A 10037-nucleotide genomic window follows, 5' to 3' on the forward strand; every position below is an offset into this window, starting at 1 on the left:
TCCTTTCCTGCACCCCACACCAGACGAGAATCCACACGTTCAAACCCGGGAGTGATTTCAAACCCATGGAAAGCAGAGCTAAACCTTATAGATGCAGAAATATTCTGTTTATCTACAATTACAGTCAGATGTGAAATAACACCTTCTCAGGTGAGAGCGATTGACAGAAGCTGGTGTGAAGGTTAAGAAGCAATCAAGTTACAAGGGAACAACCTCAAGGAGATTGGAGGGTGCAAGGAACTCTGAGCAGGTATACCCCTGAGCCACAGTAAGTTTTCCAGACTGCAGAGATGAGCAGTCCAAGAGAGAAATACCTCCTAAGACACCTACGAGTTTTATCTTATTTGCTGCCTCCTTTACAAGGAAACAATCCCCACCCCTCTTCAGAACTGCCAATCTGGAAACAATTCTCTCTTCCTTAGGAGATGGCTGACCCTTTTAGTCTCTCTCCTGTAGAAACTTATTACAGAAGACTCTCTCAAAGAAAGTTCTCTCACTTGACGGGTTAGAAAGTTATCTCTCTGACTGGCATGCTCTGGCTTCTTTATTTATCTTTTTCTTCTTAAAGAGAAGAACTTGACCATGATTTTCATGTGCAGGCCAACTTCCCTCTTTGCATTCGAAATCCTGGTGTCTGCTTTGCCCAAAGTTCTGGAGCTATTTAAGGAGGTGGGCTTGATGTCCTCCGATCTCCAGAAGTCATTTCAAAAGGACCAGCTCCAGAGAACGGAAAGGATTTTGGTTGACTATCATAGAGTACTCAAGATGTCCCAGAATTTAGGGGGCTGTGGGAATGTCAGTTAAGGCTAATAAAACATTGTACGACAACAAGTGATAGAGCTGACTCCCTAAACCCCACGCAATCTGCACGGGTAATGCTTGGGGAAAGTAAGACGACCACGTCCTTAGTCGCCAAGTCCTCCTCGTCTGCCCATGCTGGGGTTTCCTGAGGTTTATAGCATGCACCGAGATTTGGGAGTTTTAAATCTGCATATTTCTTTGGGTCCCAATCTCCCCTCAACAAACCGTAGCCAGAACGAGATAACATTTAAAATCCCCCTGGCTTCCTCGTCCCCCCTCCCCTGGCTGCGTTTTCCCAGACTTGGGGTGGGGGGAGGGAGGAGAGAAATACAAAAAAAAAAAAAAAAAAAAAAAAAAAAAAAAAAAAAAACGAGGACGCTCTCCTTTCAGGAAATGGAATTCTAATGTACGCGTTCCTATTTCTGAATCGGAGGTACTAAAAATACCCCCGCGACAGCCTGAGGAAGCTGTCGCCGTCCTCTGTGCAAACAAAATCGACAATTCTCCTTCCCTGCGCAATGGGTCTTCGAATTGGGCGGGGGCCGGGGACAGAACCGTCCGCTGAGACCAGGACGGATCTTCTACCCTGCCCTGGAGCGTCATTCCCTGGAACCCCAATCCCCAGATTCCTCCTCCACCAATTAGGACTGAAGGCAGCGTTGGTCTCCTAGAAGCTCGAGTTTGAATCCTTCCTACCTAGCCCGTTGACTCTGTGCATCTCGTTTAGATGATCTCTGCCTCTATTTCTTCAACCGTAAAGTGGGAATAATCAGCGACAGTTTATGGGTTATTGTCAACAACCGAGAGAATGGATCAGATTCCTGGCTTGGAACCAGTGCTCTGGACAGGAGTTTTTTTCGCTCGTGGAAGCCACTGGAGCTCTCAGCACTGAGCACCTACTGTGTACCACGCATTGGGCTCACCAACACTCAACTCACTTTCAGAGATACTTGAGCACCTACTGTGTACCACGCATTGGGCTCACCAACACTCAACTCACTTTCAGAGATACTTGGGGGTGGCCCTTTGCATTAACCATCGTTCCCTCCAAATAGGCGCCCCCACAGTGGAAATCCGCGTGGGGTCAGCGCCCAGCTGTCCTCGCCCCCTCAATGGGGAAGCTGCGTGGAAGCACACTCCCGGGCCCAGTGCCGCATTTCTTGCCGGCGCTGGGTAACATTGTTCCAGAAGACGTGGGCTGAATCGCGGCGCGGATATTAAAAGTGTGTGGGGAGGGTGGGGGGCAGGCCCGGCGCTACGCGCCAGTAATCCGAGCTCTTGATTATCCAGATTCGGATCAAACGGGGCGGCGGCGACCGGCCCCCTCCTGGGAATGATTAGATGATTAATGTAATGCTGTTTGAAGGGTCTCTGTTTTCTCTCTTAATTTGGGTCATTACTTAGAAAGCAAGCGTGAGATCATTTCATCAGCGTGCTCGGCCGCGGAGATAGCTATTCAGGAAATGGGCTAACTGCGCAGTAATCAGGACCCAGGAGGCGGCAGCGGCGAGCTCGGGGAGCCCGGGCGCGCCCTCCCGCGGCAGGGCGCAGGGCGCAGGGCACCGGGAAGCCAACCCCAGCCCAAGCGCGCAGGCTAGGGAGCCCGGAAGCTCTCGCGTCCCTTATTCTCCAGCTCTAGCCGCCAGGGGAGGCTGGGAGCAGTGGTTACCTTCCTTAAGTTACCTAGAGGAAGGGACGTGCCTAAAAGCACCACAGCGAGGCAGTGCCCTGGCCTTTAACCCTTACACTGCGCGCCGCTTTTTACTGGAGCACCCAGAAGCTGCTCCCTAAATTCAGTCACTTTAACCCTTTAAATTTTTTTCTCACCCAATTAAAGCAACACCCAGAATCCCAAGCGTCTGAACAGTCACCAAATAAAAACTTGGCACCTCCTGGAGGCGGATGTAGGCCTTTTTGCCCTCGCTTCTGGGTGCTTTAGCACACAAGCGCCGCAAGAACACCAGTTGGGCCTCACCTTGGGCCCAAGTGCTCCAAAGGACGTCGTATTGGGGCAGGGAAAGGTTATAAACGTCTATTTCGAATTCGTTCTTTGGAGTTGCGGAGTTCACCTTCCGAGGAGGGGATGGGGGAAAGAAAACGCGCACTAATGATTCTGTTTATTGAGTCATATGTGTATATATTCCGCGTTCGCTTGTACAGGAGGAATTACATGGCTGTATAAAGATGGCTGGGAACGCCGCGCTCTTCTGGGGCGCTCACGGTGACAGGCTGAGGTTAAAAACCTGCTGCCCGAGGAGAAGCCGAGGCCTGGAATTAAATACGTTTCGGCGCACTGGATTTAAATAAATTTCCTGAATATACAAAGGTGGGAGCCACGCGTTTGCTGCCAGTCATCGAGGAAACGTTTAACTTTCCAAAAATATGCTGGTTTTGATAAATAGATATTAGCCTCTCTGCTATAGTTTTTTTTTCCTTTTAATTTTAGAAATAAGTTTATACGTGTGATCTGTTTTTGGGGTGGTACAGGGCGGGAAGGGAGGACAAGGCAGTAGCTCTCAGCTCTGCACTGTCCTAGTCAGGTCCTTTGCGGAGGGGGCGGTGGGGCCCACGCTGTCGTGGAGTTTGCGCACGTGTTTCTTTAAGTCAAAGTTTCTGCAAAAACCTTTGCCGCAAGTGGTGCACGTGAAAGGCTTCTTGTCATTGTGGGTGTGCATGTGGAAGGTCAGATTGTAGACCTGGTGGAAGGCCTTGTTGCAGATGGTGCATTTGTACTGTTTCTCGCCGCTGTGGGTCAGCTTGTGGTTCTTGTAGTTCCCTACAGGAGACCAAAAACAAAAACAAAAACAAAACAAAACAAAAAGTAGGGGTATGCAGTGGAATGAGAGGGCCCAAGCGTCCCGGGGGCGGCTCAGGTGCCCGCGCAAAGAAGGCGACGCTTGGCTAGGCGGGCACGACCTCTTCGAGTGAAGAAGTTGTCAAACTTCATATGCGTCAAGCCTGGGGCACTCCCCAAAAGGACGGAGCACTGAGTCTTGCGGAGCCGGCCCGAGCCCCTACCCTGCCCCGCACAGGGGCCGGTGAAGCTTCCCTCCTGCCGCGCTCCGCCGGCCGGAAAACTTTCGCAGCCCAGACACACCGTGTCCTTCTTCTAGCAGATGCCTCGCTCGAAGAAATTCGCAGGAACCCAGGCTTCCTTCGCCCCCCCTCTCTTTTTTTCCTTTATCATTTTTTAAAAAGTCACTCCCTCTAGTCTCCTAATAACCACCTGGAGATCCAAAAGTGCCTTGGGAAATCTGAGCAGGGCACAGGGCCTGGGGAACTGGGAATCCTACATGTTCCCCCCACCCAAGTCTTAAGTTGTTCCCAGGAGGCAGATATTCCCTAGATATATATATTTTTTTCCCATTCCAAAAGGGAGAGCCGAATACAAAGGGAATCTCTTTCTGGAAGGCTTTACTCTCTCCTTTTCCTACTTTTACCCCTTCTGCCCTCTTCCTTCCTTCCCACCTCCCAAATTCAGAGTCTCCCGGTGCATCCGGCTGGAATACAGGGAGGTCTATTAACCCAGGCCGGAAAGCTTCCACCTACACCCATCAAGACCCGATTCCAAAGAATCGCTCGGCTCTACTCTGCGGCTTTTGTGCTGCGGATCTCCAGATCCCTCTTTGCCGTCCCCCCCACCGGCCGCAACCCGCAGAGTAAAGTCTCGTGAGGTGGGGAGAGGGCCTCGCCGGACACTTTACCTTTTTGGTGAAAGCCTTTGCCACAAAATTCGCAGACGAAAGGCTTGTAGCCCGCGTGGATGCGGATATGCGTGTTGAGCGTAGAGCTGCGGTTGAAGGCTTTGCCGCACTGGTTGCATTTATGCGGCTTTTCCTGCGGAGAGGGGCGCGCGCACAGTAAGACTGAGATCACTGCCAGGCAGAGGCCACCTCCCGGACACCTCAAAAGGGACACGGTTTTCCCCGAAAGGGTAAGGGGGAAATCTTTGGCCATCCTATCCCCATCGCTCAGACTTGGGGTGGGAGGTTGCGCGCGGGCCAGGCCTGACCCGGGGGCCACATACCTGGGTGTGGATAATTTTGTGTCTGCAGAGCGTGCTGGCCTGGCGAAAGCCTTTGCCACAGACTTTGCACACGAACGGTCTGGCACCGGTGTGGACCGGCATGTGGCGGGTGAGGTTATAGTGAGCGTTAAACACCTATGGAAGGACAAGAGGGGGCTTTGTGCCGAGTTCCACAGAGGGCCTGCTACCAATCCCAGGAGGCCACAGCCAACCTCCCCCAACCAACACCCCAGTTCAGAAACCAGAGCCCTTTAGCAAAGTGTTTCCCAGTCTGCTTCCACCAAGTACCGTGTGACTGCTGACAGCGGCATCCCCATTTTACAGAATAGGAAACTGAGGCCCAACCAGGCACCCAATTTGAGTACGCAGCTACTGGAGAGCTCCTCAACTGGAGAAAGGGGTGTTCAAGGCTGCCCCAGGGAAGCAGCCTTCGCCGGTCGCCCCGCCCGGCCCCCAGAGGACCTTGGGCCTCACCTTGCCGCACACCTCACAGGTGAAGTTTTTGGGCTTGCCGTCTGCAGAGCCCCCGGGTAACTTGCTGTGACTCTTGACGACCCCGCGCTCAGCGGTCAGGGCCGAGTTCTCCTTCAGCACCTGTTCCAGCGGCGCGGGCAAGCGCTCCTTATGGGGATAGGGAGCTGGATGGGGGAACTTGTCCGCAGCCAGGCCGGCCAGCTTGGCGTTCTCCAGCAGAAAGAGCTTGGGATGCGCAGCTAGAGCTGTGGGAGCCTGCGCGTTGAGGAGGCCAGAAGGGAAAAGGTGGCCGCCGAGAAGCTCGGAAGGTGGGTATGCGGTCGAGTCCAGGTAGTTGAAGTAGTAGAGCGAGCCGCTGGCCGGCAGCCCCACGGCTTGGTTGATGACCTGCGGCTTGATGACCCTGCCCGCGGGCAGTGCAGACGGTGCAAGGCCCAGCTCGGCCTTGCAGCACACGCCACAGTTGGTTTTGCACAAGCCGCTGGCGCCACACACTGGGGCCCCCCCGCCGCCGCCGCCGCCGCCGCCTCCTCCTCCACCGCCGCCCGCCCGGAGGCTGCTTTTCCAGAGCTCAGAGTAACTGAGCAGTGTCTTGGACGGCACCTCGTAGCCTAGGGGCTGGAGGGGGATCATACAGGGCAGCGGCGAGCAGAGGTTGAGCAGTTTCTTGCTCTGGCTGCCGTCCGCCTCTAGCGCCCCAGGCCGGGGCTCAAAGGGCGCGCGGGGTTCCGACGTCTTGGCCATGATGCGCTCGATGGAGAAGGCCAGCGTCTTGGAGGTGGCCGGCGACGCTCCGGCGCGCGGACAGGCCGGGGGCACCATGGTCTCCAGGGAAGCCGAGCTGGCCATGGCGCACGGAGCCGAGCCGAGCCGGGCTGGGCCGGGGCACAGCCTCTCTCCTCTAAGTCTGCATTCCGGAAAAGGCAGGGGGGGGGGGGGGGGAACCGCAATTTAATAAGCACCTAGTCGGGCCGGGTCACCCATTTGCATTCAAATGAACAGAGGCAGAACAAAGTGCACCCAAGGGTACCAAATTACCGCCCATTAACCCGGCGCGCAAAGGAACCCACCAGCCCCTGCCCTGGGACTATGAAAGGGGGAAGGGGGAGGGTTTACAAAGGAAAGGGAGAGAGGGGAAAAAAGAGAAAAGAGCCTCAAATTAACCCCCCTGAGCCCTTCCCTGGACCCAGGCCTCCGCCACGCGTGCTGGGAGCTGGACAGTGAAGGGGCAAAGTTAAAGAGGACCGGGAGAGCCACCTCGCTTTTACCTCTTTCCCCCACCGCCAAGGAGATGCGTTCCGAGCCATGCAGCGTGTCTCTTCTGTCACATTTTGATGGCAAACATCTTCCCCTCCGCGTGAGATCACTGTCTTTTACATTCAGCTGACATCACATGAAGTCACTTGAAGTGGAATGACATGGGCGGCGGCGCGGCTCCCGTAGCGGACCCTGTGTTCCCCCGCGCCTGCCGGCCGCCGCCGCCACCGCCCCTCAAACTTTAAAAGGAGGCAACTGGCGCCCGCGCTCCCCTCGGGAAAGTGCGAGCGGTTTGCGAATCGGGAAGGAGGGAAGAGACGGGAGGGGGGAGGGGGAAGGAATCGTGATGGTTTTGCCGGTGGAAGGAAGGGGGGGGGAGCCCAAACCCAAACCTAGGCAGAGTTCCGTGCGTGATTCACAACTTTGGGGGCCTACGGGTTTGGGGGCACGCGGGGAATGCGGGGAGTCCCGGACGCGCTGCCCCAAAGGGCCCCCGTGTGTCGGTCTAGTCACCGAAGTATCCCTTAGCCCTCCGCAGCCGAGCTGGGCATCGTGCTAATAAACTGCCATTTACCCACGGAGCCGGCGCCAGCCCCGAACACGCGCAAATGATAATTACCTCATTAGGATGTGGCGCATGGACGCGGGCGTCGCGTTTGGAGGGGGGAACTTGTTAATGGGGAAATATTAATTTATGCAAAAGCAACGAGCTCGCCTTGGCTGGCGTCGGAGGTCGGGAAAGAGCTCCCGCCGCCTAAGGACGACCTCGAAGCGTCCGAGAGAGCCAGGCCGGGATCCCCGGGGCCTCTGCGCGGGGCGGGTGCGCCTCCGGCTTTCTGGACTCCCCACCTGAGGCCGGGGGTGTCTGCACTGAGAGCTAGAGGACTTTTTGAGATCCTAATCGATCCGAATTGCTGATTTATGATCGGGTTTCCAAGGCAAAGCCGGGCTCTGAGGCTGGTTTAGGGCTGCGTGCGGGGAGGATTCGGAGAGCAGTTCTCCCCGCTGATGGGTACTTACTGTTTGTATAATTGAGAAGGTCCAATCTCCACCTGTTTAAGGAGCAGATTGAAACAGCAGAACCTCCCCTGGATCCTATTAAAACGTTTTTCCTCCTAAGGCCATTCAGTCGAACCAATTTTCCGAAGTGATTCATAGAGCTGAATTCTGCCAAGGCAGCTCTTTCACTTTTAGCCACTAAAGCACCGCGTGGAACCGGGTTTTGTGTTTTTCTAAAATAAAGAGAAGGATTATCAGAGGGGAGAGGGAGGGGGCCTAAAGGGGGGCGGGCAGAGACTTAGTGTGGCCAGAGGTACAGGCAGAGGGAAGAAAAGGCCCTTTTCTAGACAGGCCCCAAGTAAGTTCGGAGGAATTCAGCGTTTTGTGCCTAGCGCACAAAAGCAGCGCGCTCCGCGCTTGGTTTGGAGGGCCTGAATTCATCTGTTTGCAGACCATTCCACCTGCGTATCACAACAAACTGCTCAAAGACGCTCCAGCACTTTCAACAGGCCCGGTGCTCTTGGCGACAACAAAAGTGGTCCAGGCTGAGGGTTCTTATGGGGAGGGGTGGTGGCTAGCAAGAGAGCGAGCGAGAGAATTAGGTTTAGGAAAGGAGGAGGGGTGGGTGCAGGGGTTTTTGAAAACTTTTGGCTGGTTTTGTTCGCGGGACAATTATATCTTGCCAGCCGGCTTTTGCAAGACCACGAGCTTTGTAGCCGCAACCACAGTTTAAGAGGATTACGGTGGGTATAATATGAGCAAACAGCGTTGAGGGTTTGATAGTGAATTCCATCTCCAAAGACACACGATCATGTAGAGCTGGAGAAAGTGCTGGTGGAGGCAGATCCTTTCCTTCACTCAGGAACAGGTCTTGAAGGGCTGAGTTCCATTCCCATCCCAGGCCCCACAGCAGGGCAAAAATACCCACCCACCCCCAAACCACCAAGGGACAGGACAAGGAAAGCTCTAGTTTTAGCTGCTGGCAAATAACTCCCTTTTCCCTTGTAGAACTTCTCTTTCCTTCTACCCATCCATCCAGTTGTAGCTCCTCTGTCGTGCTATTTCAGACCAGATATGGACAGATAGGGAAGAGAGGAACAAAGAGAGGTCTTTGAGGAAAAGTGGCTTGGAGGGAGGCTACAGGAGGTTAATGTTCTCATTTTGCCAGGCTCAGAAACTGCCCCTAAATTCAGCAATCTTAAGTCTGTTCCCTTAACATCACCCGCCCCCCCACCCCCGGCAAATTCCAGATTTCCAAGCTAGAGAGAGGCTTTCCCGTCTGGAGGAGAACATTTCCATACAGCCCATTTAATTTAGGACATGTTCAGAGAGGCTGAATTTCAGCCCCAGTGTACTCCCTTCCCTATGTTAATAGGAACACAAGAGCCCAGGTTCCTCTCCTCTCCCACCAAACACGAAGCCAACCACTCACTCCAACACTGAAACAATATCAACACACCCGCAACCTCACAAAACCTGAATTGCTATCCGACTTTCCTGTGGATCCTGTTCGCCACCAGCATCGCACCCCAACCCTTTTTCCAAATTGGGTAATTGTTGATCTCCGCAGCAGCTGAAAGATCTGCTGGTTTGAAAGCTCCATCAGGCTGAAAGGCTTCCAAAGGCTTCCCGTGAACCTGCCTTGCCATCTCTAGTGCTTTTTTGTGGCTGTATAAGCCATCTCTCTCTCACAGGCATCACAAATGAGTGCTACCTCCACAGAAAGAAAACATTTGGGTAAAAACAAGTTGCCCCTAATGTGCCTCTCTTTCCAAATGTTGGGTGAATACACTGGCTTTTATGAAAGTATTTAATTAGCTTCCACAAACTTCTCCTTCCCTCGCCTGCAGATTATATTGAAGTGGAGGGTTGGAAACTATTTTACACCTTGCCACTCACATGTTAATTAATCTCTATCTAACCCTAATTGCAGTTTATTCAAGCACCGCTCAACAGCTCACCCACACAATAAACACTGATCCTACTTTTATACATATTACTTCACGTTAACACATTGAGTAATTAACTCCAGTACCAACTAATAGTGCAAACAAATATTTTCTGTAAACGAGATGATTTCAGGCAGAATAATAGAAGACTGGGGAAACGCGGTGAATGGTGGAGAGAGAGCTGAGATTTCCACTTGCTGTCCCCCCCAACCCTCCAAATCCATTCTCCTAGGAAGCATCATTTTTTTTTCTTTTCTGAGACTGAAATGTTATCTTTTTCTAAAAAAAGAGGGATGATAGAAATTAAATTCTCACAATTTGAGGGAGTTGGAGTTCTGTGGGTTTAGGGGGGGTGACGTTTTTTTCCCTGCCTACATATTTTCAGTGTGTATGTTGTGGGGGAGGGATCTCAGATAACCTGACACGGAAGGTTACACCAGACTCCAGCACTGAGCAGATGTTTCAGGGACAGAAAGTTTCCCAGAACCACCCCTCTAATGACGTCCTGTCATTTAAAGCAGTGATTTTTC

At 53.2% G+C, this 10037-nt stretch overlaps 1 protein-coding gene across 1 annotated transcript; it reads right to left on the reverse strand.

The window, feature by feature from the left end:
- Nucleotides 1-3317: 3317 nt before the first annotated feature.
- On the reverse strand, nt 3318-6151 carry Fezf2 (FEZ family zinc finger 2). Its single transcript, XM_027951328.2, has 4 exons — nt 5303-6151; nt 4829-4963; nt 4506-4638; nt 3318-3577 (listed from the first exon to the last, which is right to left on the reverse strand). The coding sequence occupies exons 1-4, from the start codon at nt 6149-6151 to the stop codon at nt 3318-3320; spliced, it is 1377 nt and encodes a 458-aa protein (XP_027807129.1).
- Between the last annotated feature and the right edge of the window lie 3886 nt (nt 6152-10037).

The sequence above is a fragment of the Marmota flaviventris genome, chromosome 1 (genome assembly GCF_047511675.1).
Source record: "Marmota flaviventris isolate mMarFla1 chromosome 1, mMarFla1.hap1, whole genome shotgun sequence".
NCBI lineage: Eukaryota > Metazoa > Chordata > Mammalia > Rodentia > Sciuridae > Marmota > Marmota flaviventris.

Coding starts and splice junctions, on each gene's coding strand:
- Fezf2 (XM_027951328.2), bottom strand. CDS start 6,151: ATGGCCAGCTCGGCTTCCCTGGAGACCATGGTGCCCCCGGCCTGTCCG. Junction 4,639..4,828: donor ACAAAATTATCCACACCCAG/GTATGTGGCCCC, acceptor CCCTCTCCGCAG/GAAAAGCCGCATAAATGCAA. Junction 3,578..4,505: donor CAAAGGCTTTCACCAAAAAG/GTAAAGTGTCCG, acceptor GGTCTCCTGTAG/GGAACTACAAGAACCACAAG.